Source organism: Talpa europaea (assembly GCF_964194135.1).
Source record: "Talpa europaea genome assembly, chromosome: 4".
NCBI classification, from domain to species: domain Eukaryota; kingdom Metazoa; phylum Chordata; class Mammalia; order Eulipotyphla; family Talpidae; genus Talpa; species Talpa europaea.
In genome coordinates this window covers 42,625,153-42,643,096 of record NC_140070.1, presented here as the reverse complement: position 1 = coordinate 42,643,096, position 17,944 = coordinate 42,625,153, and the positions used below count along the sequence as shown (strand labels likewise).

General features: G+C 40.1%; 1 protein-coding gene across 6 annotated transcripts in view; it reads left to right on the top strand.

Annotated features, from left to right (window-relative positions):
• DLC1 (DLC1 Rho GTPase activating protein) overlaps positions 1 to 17,944 on the top strand; it is a gene marked incomplete at both ends in the record, with an annotated part of 350,776 nt that overhangs the window by 323,937 nt on the left and 8,895 nt on the right. For all 6 annotated transcript variants that reach the window (XM_084231354.1, XM_084231358.1, XM_084231356.1 and 3 more), the window contains 5 exons: positions 618 to 689; positions 5,914 to 5,995; positions 12,044 to 12,107; positions 13,748 to 15,168; positions 15,576 to 15,752. In XM_084231354.1, the coding sequence (XP_084087480.1) occupies positions 618 to 689; positions 5,914 to 5,995; positions 12,044 to 12,107; positions 13,748 to 15,168; positions 15,576 to 15,752 (1,816 nt within the window). The remainder of the gene's footprint in view (positions 1 to 617; positions 690 to 5,913; positions 5,996 to 12,043; positions 12,108 to 13,747; positions 15,169 to 15,575; positions 15,753 to 17,944) is intronic.

Genomic DNA, 17,944 nt, shown 5'->3' with positions numbered 1-17,944 from the left:
TATCTTCAAGATGTTAACCACCGGAAAGGAGACGCTTTATTAGGCATTTCAGCTTGCTGAGACTGTGGGATTTATTGACTTAATGCTGTCCTGGGCATCTGACGGTGGGGTCTCCCTGGTACTGGGCACCCCTGAAGGCCATTGCCCAGCACCTGGGGCCCATTCAAGCATCCCGTGAGGTGTCAGAAGGCCTGTGCCATTGGTCAGGTCACTTCATTTTTCAGGGTATCAGATGTAGTGGGTGGCCTTTTCCTAACTTGAAAAGTAAATTAAGTTAAGCCAGCCAGTCTTAAAATAAGTTATTTAATTCCTCTGCAACTTTCTCATTATGCCTTATTTTCATAATCATGTGTAACCAGAACATAGAAGCAGCAGACTAACTTACTGCTAAGCTTCCTTTTTTTTTTTCTTTTTTTCAAAGGAAAGTCAAATAATTATATGGATCTTTAGAAATTCTGAAAGAAGCACAAAAATGTAAACCATGTAAAATAATTGTTTTTTTTTTAATTCTGTTTTCATCCTGTTTGCTTTATAACAGAAGTCATTATATTAAAGAAAAAAAAATAGGCTGAGATACACATAGCTAACAACTTTGTCCTTCTTGTGTTCTATCACAGAAATTGAAGCCAAAGAAGCTTGTGATTGGCTACGGGCAACAGGTTTCCCTCAGTACGCACAGCTTTATGAAGGTAAGCTGGGAAGACTGATATTTTTTATGCTGGCATAATCGTATTTTTCTTACATGACTTATCACTGACCAACAGTTCATTTATTATTATTTAAATATTGCATTAAAAAATTGCAGCAGTCACCTTAAGACTCATTCCTTTCCCACCCTCTATTCAAAGTCTCCATCATTCTGAAATCTCTATTTATCATTTTCTTGCTTTCCTTTTATATGATCTTATTGCATTTTCCTAAAGTATATATTTTATAAACACTTTATGAAAAATGTTTACGTTCTGTACACTCTTGCAAGATTTATTTTCCCCTTATTGTAGTGTTAACATTCTTTTGTAATGTGTGTGTTGCCATAGTTCATTGCTTTGACTGTATTATACCTCATTATGTGGCTATACTACAGTTTATTCATATCCACACTTTGGTGGCCATTTCTGTTTTTTCTCTTTTGTTTTTACAAAAGATACTGACTTATGAACATTCTTATTCATTTGTGTACTCTTGTAGAACAGGTGCAGCAAATTATCTTGTATATCTAAGGATATAATTACTGAGTAACAGAAAAAACATATGTCCAATTTTACAGTACAAATTTTTCAAAAGTTCCTATACTGATTCTCATTCCTACCAATAATATGTAAAGATCCCATCTATCCTTGTATTCTCAATACTTGATATTGTGAGACTTTAATTTTTGCCAATCGTATGGATATAAAATGATGTTTTATAGATTTGATTGCACTTCCCTAATCATTCATGGTAATGCACACTTCTTCTGTGTCTTTGCTCCTTGGTGAAGTGTCAGTTGCCCATTTTTATCTTGAGTTGATTGTGCCTTTTTCTTAACCTGTATGAGCCCTTTTTTGTAATTACCCAGCCTTTGTTGGTCAGGCATGACAAATATCTTCACCTAGTTTGTAATTAGGCTTTTCACCTTTTTTTAGATTTTTATCTGACTAATATTATTCTTTCTATGGCACTCAACAATTTTATCAAGAAAAACTGATCTTTCTTTTAAAAAAACAAAGATCTAGACTGAATTTTTAATACTTCGTTTCATCATCAGTGTCATGGAATTTCTTGGATGCTGAGGGTAGAGGATGAAAAGCCCCTCACATCTCATTCCTCTGCTTGCCCATTGTGTAGGATTTGCATGAAGAGATGGATAAGCTATTCTTTTAAATGGAAATTTATACCCTACATGCAGTAGTTTAAAAACACTCATATTTGTGAACTAGTCAACTCCATTTTATGGGTAACTTTCAAGTCAAGGTTGGGCCAATAGTGAAGTGATTCTTAAACTGAGCTTCTTCCAGCTTGAGCATTCTTTATTTCCTTAACTCTACTGAGATAAAAACACTTGGTGTCTCATTCATTCTTCCATATATTCAACTACTCACAAGACAGTAGAGCTCCCCAACAGAGGTGTACGCTATGTATTTTATACAGACAGTTCAGACCTCAAAGAATACCTTTAAATGATTGCCAAAATATCAAAAAGCAAACATAATTTTGGCTGATTTACATTTTAAAAATATTTCTTTGTCATCAGTTAAGAAGGAAGGAGATTCCAAGACATAGCCATCATGTGACAAAATCTCTAAAAGTTCCAGTTGAAGTGATGTCACTTAAGTGTTTTCACCAGTGATGTTCAGCTCTTCCCAGCAGTAATTTTTAGACGTGTCTTTTGCTTTTCTATTCTTCTGGTGTGATAACAAGCAGATTGTTTCTTCTAACAGTGGCAGCCCGCTGTCAACCTAGTGTCACTGGAACCTTCCTGAACACATGAGCAAAGTACTATGAGCCCATGCTCAGAATGGTTATAGTTTGTAAGCTTGGAACTCCTTGGTGTAATTAGCAGGTTGCTTTGAAGAATGGTACAGAGTGAGTGGGAGTACCCTTCAGAGCCAAAGTGGTCACAGACAATACAGATATATTTTTTTTTCTCTAGCTCACTGAGCTAAATTAGTTCATTTTAATTTGCAATACCTGGTTTTGCAGTGCCTATAAAATGCATGACATTTACCCATGAATGTGGATTCAGAATTATTTTCTTGGTAGACTATATAAAATACCTTTCTGTTGCTTTATTTCAGAGAATATCACTTTGTCTCTGATTGTTTTTTCTTTTTCCTTTTCGTGTGTCTGTGTGTGTGTGTGTTTAGTTAACCTGGGTGGTTGTTAGGATGGCGTTGTATATCTTTGCTTTGGAGAGAATTTTTGACCTATTAACATTCAGGGCATCTTCCTCTTTCAATAGGGCGTGTGGGGGGCCTCCCCGGTGGCGCAGCGGTTGAGCGCTGGGTTGCGAAGCTGCCCGCGGCCTCGGCGGCGCCGGTTCGATCCCCGGCTGCTCCCCGGCCACCGGAGGAGGGTCCCACATGGCGCGCAGACCTCTCCTGCCGCCCGCTGCTCCCCTCAGCAGTGTACTTCGGTCCTTCTGCCTGTTCTGCTCCCCGCTCTGGCTCTGGTGAATTCTCTCACCCTCCCGCGCTTCTGACTGTACCCAGTGCATGTATAAACAAAACAAACAAACAAACCAGCAAACAAATAAATAAAGCATGCCTCTATAAAAAAAAAAAAAAAAAAAAAAATAGGGCGTGTGGGTGGAGGATGGGAACATTACAACATTCTACTGGATTTTCAATTCACAACTCTAATGGTCATGGAGGAGGATAATTGCATTTGCAGTGGCAGGAACATGACGGTGTCCTTGTGTTCTCCTATTTAGAAATTAAATTTCCTTCAATTATGTCCATTTTGGGTGTTGAGCTAATGCCAAGCAGTACTTTCTTATGCTGTGCATGTTTGCTAAGACCCAGTTCCAGTCTCTGTCTTGCTCTGTCTTTCTGAATCCTAAATTACAGAGTGCATTTTCCTAAGTTACATTTCAGGCTCCCTTCACATTTGTAAGTCTTTTGAAGCACAAGTCTGCTTTTGAGACATAGTTACATTGTTCTGGGCTATAATTTATCCCCGGCATCCTGTCACTGTGTGTGCCGAGTGAGTACACATATCACACACCAACCCACACATTCTTTGTCTTCCTGTTTAACTTTATTTTGGTCCTTGGCAATTTGTACTTCCTGTCCTTAAACCCTAACTGGAAGTTTCACTACTAATCTTAAAAATTCTTAGACCTTCTATACATCAATGACCTGTCATATTTTAGAAGCCAGTCCTTTCAGGAAAGAGTCTAGGCAAATTAAATGAAATTGCTGATTTAATTTTAATTCTTTCAGCCTTTACATGCATTTAGCTCCCACCTACCCTAAAATTTGTTAACAGATTTCTAAAGTTAACTTCCACCAGGAAAGTCTAAGTTACGAACTGCTAAAAAGTCAGTCTATAAGTATTTAAAATATATTCTTTAATATCTGCTCTGGTATTTAATACTTGAAGTTCCTGTGGTCTATTCAAGGTGAAATGCAGTTGCCACAACTTCAAACAGCCTTACAATCTACTTTGCTTCTATTTATTAAAAGTTTACATTTACTATAAGCTGCCTCTCTACCTGCACTTTAATAGTGCCACTAGTCAGTTGCCTAAGAGACTTGGTCTATAAATTAGTGAAGGTACATATCCTGTGATACTGAATCTCATACATTTCTTCATATCTCTTTGGGAGATAGACTTTCATTCATCTGTCCATGTTATCATTCAGGAATCAGTATCAGTAATCTATTGATAACCAGCTATCAGAAAAAAAAAACAGTCACACTCATTATGTTCATTTTCAGCATTATTTTTAAGAAAGCATTAACTCTAGAAAATAGATTTTTAAATGAGGAGCTCCATACCATTCTGTAATGAGTGATCAAAGCTAGAACCAGATACTGAAAATATGATGCAAAGTCATGCATTTCCTAGTCAAGCTGAGAATTAGAAGATCACTAGTTACTAGCATCTTCAAAACTACATAGCCCTGCCTTTTCTAGTATGCAGCCTTAGCCATTTTGGGCCAAAGGGATTTTGGGGGTATGGTAATCCCAGTTTCCTGCCATGCTGACTTATTTTGCCCTTTCCAGAACCACAGAGTTGCAAAGGAAAACTCTTGCTCATGATATTACATAAGCATTCCAGTGGGAAAGCCCATTATTTACCCTAATAGCTGGAACTCCAAAGAGGGATAACTGGTGTTTACCTAAAGGCAATTCCAGAGTGTTGTAAATTTCCAGAGTGCTGCTGTCCTCTTCTTCCCTCCTCTTCTTGGATGCATTGATCTACAAGGGGATAAAAAAAGGAATTTCTTCCCTTCAGTTGACTTTTTTTCCCCCTTCTGCTTTTCAGTTCAGATACACTGACTCTAAAAGTATTAAGCTGTTCTATAGATTAAGGGATTTAGGGTTCTATTGTTCCATAGACTTTATAGTTGGCCTTTTGTTTTAGAGGGAGTTATATAAACTCCTTAAAAGCCATATGGAAGAGCTAATATTTGTTTAAAAATAGCATATCCTGAATTCTCTTAGCTTTTGATGTCATGCAAATGGTTAGGTTCTCTTTGCTACCACTCACCATTGTTCTCCAGCTCTTGTTTGGCCCACTTTTCCCCTGACCTCTTCCTTGATCAAATGTGAGCAGACAGATTAAAACAAACAAACCAAAACCAGCCACATTAAAAGGAAGCATCCTTTTGGTATTCTTTCTGGCTTAAATTATATAATTTACAGCAAGGGACTGTTGCCTGCTGATTTGTTTGTAAAGGTGAGAAAGTATGTTGAACCACCTGTCTTTAACAGGAAGAGATATTACTTTAGATCTGAACTCCTTTTGAACATTAATACGGTGTTATCTTAAGCTGTTTTTTTTTCTCCCCTAGCACTTCATAGTATCTTACACACGGAAGATATTCAATATATTACTTTTTTTTCTTTTGCTGAACTGGACTTGTTTGGCAAGAATTTAGGTGCTTAGGAGCCTCCTTGGTGGCTCAGGGGTTAAGTCTCAGCGATATCATGGTGTTGCCACTGTTGCCTGAGTTAGATCCCTGGGCCAGGGAGCTAACCCACATAGCATGGCAGACCTCTCCTGTCTAGCCCACTGCTCCCCTCAGCAGTGTATTTCAGTAGGCCTGCCTGTTCTGCCCCCCCCTCTGTCTCTGGTGAATCCTCTTATCTCTGCACCCCTGACCTACACCCCCAGTTCTTGTTTGCATAAATAAAGTTTTAAAAATTATTTTAAAAAAAGAATTTAGGTGCTCAGTAAATGTGTTTGTTTTTATTTTTCTTTTAGATCTTTTGTTCCCTATTGATATTTCCTTGGTCAAGAGAGAGCATGATTTTTTGGACAGAGATGCCATTGAAGCTTTATGCAGGTAAATGAAATATTTTGAGTATTTTTCTTTTCTTATTTAAAATAACATTATTTATTTGAGATGGTTTTTGTTTACTTTTGTTCCAGCTAATTATGACGAGTCTTTGATTAGGGAATGCAAATAGTGATTTACTTCATTATGAACCATAACCCTTTAATTAAAATAAGCAAAGTCTTGTTATTTAGTATTAGCGTTAAAATGGCACTGTTCCAAGAGGTACTCAAATAGTACCATTTCGTATTTTCTATCATATGATTTGCTGAAACAGATAGCATTTAGATGGTTTGAAACATGGGAATGGGAGCTATTAAAAAACAGTGTTACATTCCCAATCAGGTAACACTACTACAGCTAAAGCTGCTGTTATGTTGAATTAAAAAATACTTAGAGGCATAAGTGGGGTGAGGGGCTATGGCTTCTTAAGAGTGAAGGAGCACACTACTTGATTCCAGGAAACATCTCTGCACCTCTTCAGTGTTCCCAGTTACAAAATAGTAAACATAGGATGAAATAGGACTATAAAATAACTCAGCGTCACCAGGAGCATACAGCAGACATGCAGTAAATGAGCACTGAGCTGAAATGCGAATAAAATTGCCAGAGATCTCTGTTCATTGTACTGGTGAATCTTCAGGCTGAGGAGCAGCTGGTGGTGGAATGGAAGTAATAAAACATGTAGCCCACAATGAGGGGACACCAATAATCCTTTCAAACTCTTCCTAACATTTTATTCATTTTAAGTTATTTATCTTTGTAATTTTTCTCAAAACATACAACCCATAAAAGGGGAATTTGGGTGGGTGGTGGATGTAGTCAGATAAAATTCACATATTGGTTTGATTTTAAAATTAAATAAATGTTCTTTTAATTTAGTATTTATTTTAACATGGAAAAACTTGGTAAGGTGAAATGGCACCAAGTATTTAGTTCCACTTTATAGGCAAAGAAAGCAGTGAGGGCTCAATGAAAGTACTATATTTTGCCTTCTGAAGTAATACAATGTTGTAATACAACAGCAAGCTTACATAGTGCTTGTAGGGAAATAGGTGGGCTGATAGTATGTGGAGTAGACTCATGGTTTAAGACTGAAAAAAGTACCATATTAACCACAGAAACACTGCTGCTTTTCAAATCCAATTAGATGAAGGCTTAGAAATGTTTGCAGTACGTTCACATTTTCTATAAGAAACCCAGTTCCAACTCCAGCACTGTAGTGCATAATATCATAGCTATGTCATCTGCAATAAGAAAAAAAATGTCACTGATGCTGTTTTGGAGAGAAGTCTTACAACATCTGGAATATAAGCTACTCCAGACATTTTTAAAATATTTTAATGCTTAGCTATGAGGCAGAAATTATTTCTTTCCTATTCATCATTGGTGATAACGCATATAAATGAGCTCACTGGTAAGATGTATCCTAGGAAATATTTACAAAATTGCGTCAGATGAACTGTTTCACACATTTTAAGCCACTTGGTGAGTGGACCCCCAGAACAGCAGCAACAGATTAAGAATTCCTGCACCAAAAAATATCACTGCAACATTGCAAGCCAAAGGTCATGATTAGAGTCTTGAATTTTTTTAAATTTTTTATTTTTTGGAATGCCAGTTTGAAAATCAGCTTCTGTGCTTTGGAGGGGAAGGGCACCCTTTGTACATTGTGATTTCCAGTGGCCCTCAGCACCGTTGGAGAAGCTAACTCCCTCTGAAAGAAATAAATCGGTGCAACTGCTTGGATCTTTTGTGAAAAGAAAATCTTAAAACAACTGGACTGTATTTTTTTTTTTTTAGGATTTATTTATTTATTTATACAAGCACTGGGTACAGTCAGAAGCGTGGGAGGGTGAGAGAATTCACCAGAGCCAGAGCAGGGAGCAGAACAGGCAGAGCAAGGAAACACATTGCTGAGGGGAGCAATGGGCGCGGCCGGAGAGGTCTGCGCACCATGTGGGACCCTCAGCAGCGGCCTGGGATCCAACGGGTGCTGCAGAGGCTGCAGGCAGCTTCGCAGCCCAGCACTCAACCGCTGCGCCACCAGGAGGGCCCTGGACTGTATTCTTGAGGGGGCTTCAGTTTCTCTGATGCACAGCCTAATAGCTGCTAAGTTAAGTGTAAGAAGGAAAGGCAGTGATGGATGGCACAGCACTTTAAAAACGGAAGCCCATTTGAGTATGTGGAGAAAGTCTTCAGGTTGAATTTCTTTCTAAAAAAGAAAGTCATAAGAATTCACAGAACGTCATCACATGCCTATAATGGAAAACCCCAAGGGCTCTTGTCCACACGTTCACAAAATGATTCTCCTTTTGAGAGACCCAAACAAATGTTCAGAAGAAAAGATAGGAGCCTTCCATAGTACATTTCAAGCCACCAGCCTTTGTAATGCACTACAGTTCTGAGCTGTCAGCAGAGTAGTTGGGCAATACTTGTTTTCCTGACTGTGTGATATTCGTCTCATTTGCTAGACTAACCTGTTCCATATGCCTCTTCGGCTCTTAGAAATCTAGAGTCAGCAAATCATGAGGCTACAGTGTTATTCAAAATTTGCCTTGTGATTTGTGAAGTTTTTTCCAGACTGACAGTCTTTTTTTAGACTTCCCCTTTTGCCATGTGGAAATATTTTGAGCAGTTGATTTTAAATATATGTGGTAATATAGTTACAGAAACTCAGTTGGAAAGTTTTACTTTAATAAAGTATTATTAAATACTTAATTCAGTATTTTTACTTTAAATACATTAAAATTTATTTGAATAAAATAATTCTTAGATGATTTCTCTTTCCTGCCACCTTCTTCCCCCCAACACATACACACACCCCTGGGTGTTACTAAGTGCTCCCATATACACTCTTATTTTCCATTTAAAGATTTATTATAAATTTTTGTATACCTGTAACATTTGCAGATTCTACACAGCTCCTTTTGTCAAAAACTGGTGGGAGCTGGTCTGTTAATATATTCACTTGGAGTATCAGACTTGTAAACTTATGGATATTTTTCTTTGTTTAAAAATGATCCCAAAAATATCTTCAGTTCAGAGCTTGGTGGTCACCAAAAGTCGCAATTATGAACCTGCTAGGTTTTTTGGAATTGGATTGTTAACCAACATTCTTACACTCACACTTGTTAAGGGATTTATGTATTTGTTTCCTTGGAGAGATTGGCTTTGGTCCCAGTCTTGCTAGCTTTGCTATATAATCCACCCCCAGTGATAAGGCCAAGACTATGAGTTACATTCACTGTTAATACTGGAGAGTAATTCCCTTGTCTTAAAGCATATACAGATAATAATGTAAACTGTGATCCACTGTTATGAGATGATTTTTGTCTATCACTTCTGAAAATTATTCCATGTTGCTAAATCTCTTTGGAGTTACAACTGACTCTTCCTATAAACACTCTGAATAATTACGTAAATAAGGTAATCATGGTATAATAATAGATATCCACACTATCATCCCCAGTGTGCCCATGGTTGTAAAACTGCTCTTAAAATGATTAAACTATGTAAAACTGCCTCTGTATAGTAAATTTAACTTTGTTACTATTTCTGTTCTGTTAAAAGGTAGGCAAGTAATTTTTTAAAGCAATTGCACTTATTCCAAGAAAATCTCTTTAAGGATTGGAACAATTTTGTCAATATTTAACTTGGAAAATTGTTCCTTTTTCTTTTCTCTCTCTTGTGCTTTTCCCATTTTCCTTTTATATAGGAGGCGGCCCAGGTCCTTGCCTGCTAAGCCTTTATCTGGGTGCTTGCAGCTCCCTGCAGCAAAGCTCTTGACCCTTGATACCCTCTCCTTGTGCTCCTCCCCCTTCAGAGAGGGTACAAGTTGCCCAGCAGATAAGACTGACACATTCCTGTGGGGCTGAGTCCCTTGGGGGCTCTGGGGGATGGGGGTGATTGTGGCTTCAGGACAGAAGGTGTATAACATCCATCTGAGGAATCTCACTTAGGATATGAGCTGCTCCTATATATTTCCAACATTATCTTAATACATTTATTTAAGTAAAAAATGCAGAAGATGCTGTTTTTGAGTGCCAGACCTGCCATGTTTTAGTCTTGTAACCATGGATAAGCTGTGTGACTTCTCCCATTTCTTCATCTGTTAAATGGAAATAAATAGTAACATCTATTACATAGGACTGTTGATGGACTAAGAGGAAATAATACATATGAGGTACCTGCATAGCACCCTGAAGGAGTCCCCCGTTGTACTCTTAACGATTATTTCATGTCAGAACTGTTTCTCTCAGGTAAGATTCCTACCTGTGGGTAGTCTTTGGAGGTCCTGGGGGGAACTTTCTTGAGTTTAAGCCCCAGAATAACTTTTAGGCTTCAAAATTAAAATGCCACTAACTTGGTGCTATTAATATAAAAAGGTAATAACATTGACCTTCATAAAGCTGGCCTCCTGGGTCCTTTTTGTTTGACTCCAATCTAAAGTGAGTCCCTCCTCCACCCCCAGAGGCCTCCATGCCTAGTAAACCTGATTATAAACACCACTCAACCATTACAGTCCAAATGAAGTCAAGTGGATATTTGATTACGGGTTTGATGAATGGAACTCAGACCTAAGACTAACTGTAACCATTCCAGATACTTTAAATCTTGAAAATGTTTGAGAACTAAAACACTGTGGGTCTAAGTCATCTAAGGAGTGGATGTCCCTTCCTAAGGGACATTTTAAGGTCTCATTTTAAGGTCTGTGGACTCTTTTTTTTTGTTTTTTTGTTTTTTTTTTTTTGGTTATTTGTTTCTCTTCCCTTCAAAATTTTCCTGAACATAGGCACTCTGAATTATCTTTGTTTATACTATAAGCAGGCTACCACATACTCTGAAATCAAAGGCAGTCTTATCAGCAAGCAAAATACTTTCTATCCTAGTGCATCTAAGTTGTTAGACAAGTTGCAAGGACAGGATGCAAAGGTAAAGCCGTGAAGAGGTCCCTGGCCAGTTTGAATTGGTGTGAATGATATGCTCCTATCCTGTGAAAATGGAAGAATTGCATTGTGAGCAAGAGTGGAAATAAATAAGTTAAAGGTTCATTTGAAGAAGACAACAATGATGATCATCTGGAAGATGTTAGAAAAAATTGGGGCCTGAAGGGCTGTCATTCACACTGTCACATACCATTTATTCCTGCATATTTAAAGGGTTTCTTCGCCCCCCCCCCAGCTATTCCATTATTTCCCAGTGAGGGTTGTGTTTGTGTTTTATTTTGTTTTTAAGGCATTTTATATTCAACAAAACTCAATTGTTTCCCCAATTTTAAATTAACTTTACTGTTTGGCAGGGGTCAGAAATATTCACAATTAACACATGACTGCTGTTCCAAAGAAGAATCTAAACCAGTGGCTTATTTGTTGAACTCTATAAGATTTTTATCCTTGAAGCTGCAGTAAATAAGTGTTTAAGATAATTATTTGCACTGTGGTTGTAACTATACCAAACATTAAGGCATCCTAGACAGGAAGTTGTAAAAATAATTAGGGATTAAAGAGGGCTCAGATTTCTTTTCTGTACAAGGCTAAGATGTTTTTGGCAAATAACTAAAAACTGGGCTTTTCTTTAATGTAAACTTTGATTTGAGATAGAATATGCTGTTTACTCCATGTGGTTCCCTTGTTGTCCTTTGTGTGAAATAGCACTGGCTTTTATTTATAGGCACTTTGTGGACCTACCTAATGGCTCAACATAGGAGCTTTAGGAGGCATAAATTTTCTCATTGAATGTTGTTTGTTTCATGAAGAATAACATGTACTGGACATGAAGAATAACAAATACCTTTGCAGTGTGCCACCTTATTATAATATAGTAAATTATATTAAATTATAGTAAAAATATATTAATTATAGTATATATTAATATACTATATATTAATTATAGTAAAAAAATTATATTTAAAAAATCTTAAATATAAAGATATTCTTAAATTACTTTTTAAAGGTTGAAAGAAACTCATGACATGTGTCAACTGAAAAAAATACAAATTTGTCCACCCATCAGTGGTTTCCTACTTTGTTAATGTTACTTCTTTGCTCTATACAGGCGTCTAAATACTTTAAACAAATGTGCGGTGATGAAACTGGAGATTAGTCCACACCGGAAGAGAGTAAGTGTATAAAATGTATAAATAATGTGAGGGAAAGGGGCAGGCTGAAAACTGGATTGTAGGTTTTGATTCTCAAGCTCTTCCTTCCAGAAACTTCTACATTTTGAACGTTAGAATCCAGACAAGTTTACCAAAGACTGTAGCCTTGTATAGTTGCAACCAATACTTTCAGCCAGATAACAGATTCTTTTTCCTACTGTGGACAAATCATCTATCATTTTGCTTCATTAATTCTCTCTTTCATTTTAAAGAGAGATGAGGCTTCAGGAAAGCAGTGGATTTTGTATTCACCTTTCTCTATAGAAATTAAAGACATCTTTGGGATGTCTCTGTCTTCCCATAAATAAAAGTTTCAAAGCTGTAGAGTTGGAAGGGAAGTCTGGCCTGTGGGATATTGAAGAATAATAAGAGATTTGGAGGGAGGAAAGGAGTTGGGGGAGGTGGAGAACAGGAAATCCCACACATTCTACTCCAATGGCAGCACATAGCTGGATAAGATGGTATTTTCTTCTGCTGATAAAATGTGAGGCCTCTTAGGAGGTCTTCGGAGAAGAGGTGGGTGTAGCACTGGGAGTAAGTTCCATAAATTAGAGTAAACAGGAATAAGTTTGGTCAAAGAACATATTTCTGACTGTTCAGAGTACCAGTTTTAATTACCCTACAGTTCTTGACCTACAGGTTGCCTCCTTGGGGGAGTTCAACCTTTTAAACAAGTGAACTGGAACCTCAGTACCCACTGAGCTGCAGAGAGCAGTCTACATGTCAGCATTAATGCCTCTTTTCATTGTCCAGTGAAACTTAGGTCATGGGATATTTTCCACACCAGTGGGAAAGACATGCATCTGACTGAATTGTGCCTTTTGATATCCTGCCTAAAAGGCTACAACATCCTGAGTCGTGCACATAAATCAGACATAATCAGCAAAGATGTTAGTGGTGTTTGGGAATGTTATGTGCTGTCAGGACTGGGTTTGTGCAAAGCCTTGCTAAATTGCCCTGGGCACGTCTTGATTTGAAATTTCACAGGACACTTGTAGCATTAGCTCTAGATCCAGTGTCTGATGGGATAAGGGATGGAAAAGAGCAGGTGAGACACCAAAAGTATCAGAACAAAGAGATGGATAGCTTACCTTGCTTGGTGTCTCCCTCCATTCATCTGTTCAGTGAATTTGTTAACTCTGGGGTGACTGGAGATTTCAGTCACTACTCTTAGTATTTGAAAACTACCTTCCTATGTGTAAAAAGAGAATATAAACACATACTATCAACAGACAGCAAAATTGAAGGCAGACCAGAGGGAGCCCTACCCTTGCTGACTCCAGTTCAAAATATTTTGCATGCCTGGAATTTTCACAGATCTCAGAGAGGTTTCCATTGTGAGCAATTCAAGGACAGTTATAGGTCCCAGAAACTTCCATAAAATGCCCCTTATTTAGCTAGCAACACTCGATCAAGGCTTTTTTCTATTAAACTCTTCAAAGCTATCTGCTACTTTAAAAAATAATAAACTAAAGATTAAAAGAGGAATCAACACTGGTGGGGTGTTAAAGAGCAGTCCTCTAGGCAGAGGCCCTCTGCACAAGGCCTGCTCCTGCTGTCTGCTGATGCCAGTGTTTGAATGGTCCATTCTGTCCTTGCAGAGTGAAGATTCAGATGAGGATGAACCTTGTGCAATAAGTGACAAGTGGACTTTCCAGAGGGACAGCAAGAGGTGGTCCCGGCTTGAGGAGTTTGATGTCTTTTTTCCAAAACAGGACCCAGTCCCGGGGTCCCCAGGGGATCCCCACCTGCAGAATGCCCCGAGCCATGAAAGCATGCTGACCGACCTCAGCGAGCGCCAGGAGGTGGCTTCAGTCCGCAGCCTCAGCAGCACCAGCAGCCTCCCCACCCATGTACCCCACAGTGGGGATGGCGCGACACCCCGCACTAACTCCGTCATTAGCGTCTGCTCCTCCAGCAACTTTGTAAGCAATGACGACTCCTTCTGCAGCCTACCCTCTCCCAAGGAACTGTCCAGCTTCAGCTTCAGCTTGAAAGGCCATGAGAAGAGTGCCAAGTCCAAGACGCGCAGTCTGCTGAAGCGCATGGAGAGTTTAAAGCTAAGGAGCTCTCACCATAGCAAGCACAAGGCACCCTCCAAGCTGGGGCTGATCATCAGTGGGCCCGTTCTGCAGGAGGGGGTGGACGAGGAAAAGCTAAAGCAGTTGAACTGCGTGGAGATCTCCGCCCTCAACGGCAACCACATTAATGTCCCCATGGTACGAAAGAGGAGCGTTTCCAACTCCACGCAGACCAGCAGCAGCAGCAGCCAGTCAGAAACCAGCAGCGCCGTCAGCACACCCAGTCCCGTCACCAGGACCCGGAGCCTCAGTGCCTGCAACAAGCGGGTGGGCATGTACTTAGAGGGCTTTGACCCGTTCAACCAGTCAACCTTCAACAACGTCGTGGAGCAGAACTTTAAGAACCGAGAGAGCTACCCAGAGGACACTGTGTTCTACATCCCAGAAGATCACAAGCCTGGGACCTTCCCCAAGGCCCTCTCCAATGGCAGTTTCTCTCCCTCAGGGAATAACAGCTCTGTGAATTGGAGGACTGGAAGCTTCCATGGTCCTGGCCACATCAGCCTGAGGAGGGAAAACAGTGACAGCCCCAAAGAACTAAAGAGACGCAATTCCTCTAGCTCTATGACCAGCCGCCTGAGCATCTACGACAACGTGCCAGGCTCCCTCCTCTACTCCAGTTCAGGTGACTTGGCCGACCTGGAGAACGAGGACATCTTCCCCGAGCTGGATGACATCCTCTACCACGTGAAGGGGATGCAACGGATCGTCAACCAATGGTCGGAGAAGTTTTCAGATGAGGGAGATTCTGACTCTGCTCTGGACTCAGTTTCCCCATGCCCCTCCTCTCCCAAACAGATCCACCTGGATGTGGACAATGACCGGGCCACGCCCAGTGACCTGGACAGCACAGGCAACTCACTGAATGAACCAGAAGAGCCCTCAGACATTCCAGAAAGGCGGGATTCTGGTGTTGGCGCCTCCCTGACAAGGTCCAATAGGTAAGAGCTTTGTGTCTCTCTGCAGGATCAGAAAGCTGTTGCTCGTATAGGGGCCTTGGGGTTAAGTGTGGCATTCAGTGCCGCAATAGACCAGGGAGGAAAGTGACAGGCCAGAAAGTCCTAACATCAAAAAAAAAAAAAATGGGTTTAAGTTTGGAAAGGTGAAGTAAGTTCGGTGGGTGGGTGGTGTGGATGGTTGGACATCACCTGAACTGTACTTTTAAAAGTGGTTAAGATGATAAATTTTAGGTTCTGTATATTCTATCATGGGGTGGCAGGGGTGGAGAATGGAATGTTGATTTCTCTCATTTCCTAAGATGAGAGGCCAATGAGCAACCCTCTGCTAATTTTGTAGCTACCTGTTAAAGCCTTTATCTCACTCACTTTCCTCTGCTCTTTTCTCGTAGGCACAGACTGAGGTGGCACAGTTTCCAGAGCTCTCATCGGCCGAGCTTGAATTCTGTATCACTGCAGATTAACTGCCAGTCTGTGGCCCAGATGAACCTACTGCAGAAATATTCACTCCTCAAGTTAACTGCGCTGCTGGAGAAATACACACCTTCTAATAAACATGGTTTTAGCTGGTAAGGGTTTAAATTATAACTGAAAATGGTTGCTCGAGGCTGTCCCACCACTGAGTATATGACAGTTCTATCCTTTATTAATGTCTTCAATCTATCATCCTAATGCCAGTGGCGTCTGCATGCTTGGGATCACTTTTTTTTTTTTTCCATTATTATTTATTTATTTATTTATTTATTTATACAAGCACTGGGTACAGTCAGAAGCGCGGGAGGGTGAGAGAATTCACCAGAGCCAGAGCGGGGAGCAGAGCAGGCAGATGGACCGAAGTACACTGCTGAGGGGAGCAGTGGGTGGCAGGAAAGGTCTGCGCGCCATGTGGGACCCTCGCCCGGAGGCTGGGGATCGAACCAGCGCTTCAGAGGCTGCAGGCAGCTTCACAACCCAGCACTCAACCGCTGCGCCACCAGGGGAGGCCCTTGGGGCCACATTTGATTTGATACTGCTTCAGCCTCTGTAACTTCAGGGAATGACCAGCAGGTTCAGTTGAGTGTTCCACTCTCTGAGGGACACATCACAAGTTGGTGGGTGCAAATGCATTCCTCTTCCATCCCATTGTAGAGATACCTCTTTCCTGGTGGGAGGAGTAGCCCACCACAGGTAAATGCAAACACAGTATCAGATTGTATTTATAGAAAGCAGGGAAAAATAAACAAAAAACAATTAGATCAGAAGACATTACGGGGCTGACTTTGAAATGCTTGATTGATGGTACCTGGTTTTGCAACCCTGCTCACATGTTTTTGGAAATCATTTTGGATGCGAGTGTTTGCAGTGTCACTCAAAAATCTACCCATGCTAAAAAGTTTAGGTTATATTTTTTCCAACAAAAACTCAAACAATACTCAAACATTTAAGGAATTCATTATTCCGAGACATAGACTAAAATATTCCTGAAGGTTATAAAATGTATTAGATAATTGTTTTCAGTTATTTTTGAAAATACACCCCTGGGTGTATTTAGGGGCCACGTAGGCTGTTAGGCTGGGTGGGTATGACCTCATGTCTCTGCATCTTAATTTTTCTTCTGTCAGCACAAAACAGAGAGATGTCGCTGGATTGACACCCCAGCGCATTTCACAGTGGCAGCTGAGTATCCTTAAGTCTTTCCACTAATCGAGTGCTTATTATCCAATTGCGTAGCCATTACTTCTTATAAAAACAGAGGAGCAGCCCATTTCATTAGCGATGCTCTGTAACAAACCAGTTGCTTGAGAGAGTCTCCAAGTAATGTAACTGTTCCTTCTCTCTCCAGCAACTCCTCTCCTCAGGACTGGTAGTGAGTTTAACTTCAGCATCAAAGCACCTCCTGTTCAAAGGCTGTTATTATGTGAGCCTTGCTAAATACAGAAGTTGTTTGTTCTGAATGACAGAAATAAGTATTGACCGGTTTCTCCCCACATGCTTCAGATTCTCTGTGGAGATCGTAATGTGTTCTTTGCACATTCCGCCGCTGGGCTTTCTCCCCCGACAAAGCGAGTATTATGCACACTTATAGGCGTGATACCATATACTTAGCTGTATGGAAATACAAATTTGGCTCCACGCTTTAGTTTTACCTTTCCTAGAACTATAAACAGTAACTTGTCGTGGCTATTGGTAAGCACACGAGTCAAAGCTAGCTGTCTTCTGCAGTTTTCCTCTGGGCTTAGAGTCATATTTTCCCTCTCGGCTATTTAAAACTGCATAGTTTACATTCTTCTTTCTGAGTTGCCCACCAAACCCTCAAAAATCTGACAGTCCGTAATACTTTTTGAGTTCTGGTCAGTTTCTCCAGTGAGTCAAAACCAAATGTAAAAGCCTCGCATTGTGGGATCCTTGGCGTAGGAAGAAATTCTACACGGAGTTCTTTTCCTGTTCGGCCTTGCCCTTTCTTGTCCCATTCAGAGAGGTCATTTGTAGAGCTGAAATTTCTGCTTGACAGCATTAAATGCATGACATGGGTTTCCTGCTGTTGCATATACTGCTAGGGCTGGACCTGGTTTGTGGACTCCAGGGAGCCTGGGGCAGGCTGACAAAACCCTCATTGTTTTTTTCCATCCTCCTTAGAAACCTAAAGATGTTATATTCTCCGGGGTCATCAGCAGGAGAATTTATTTTGATTTGGGGCCATTCAGTTTGGCCTCCACTGTGGAGCCATGAATTTGCTTCCAATAATGTTGAAGCAACATTGTGAATTTTTTACTCATCCAGC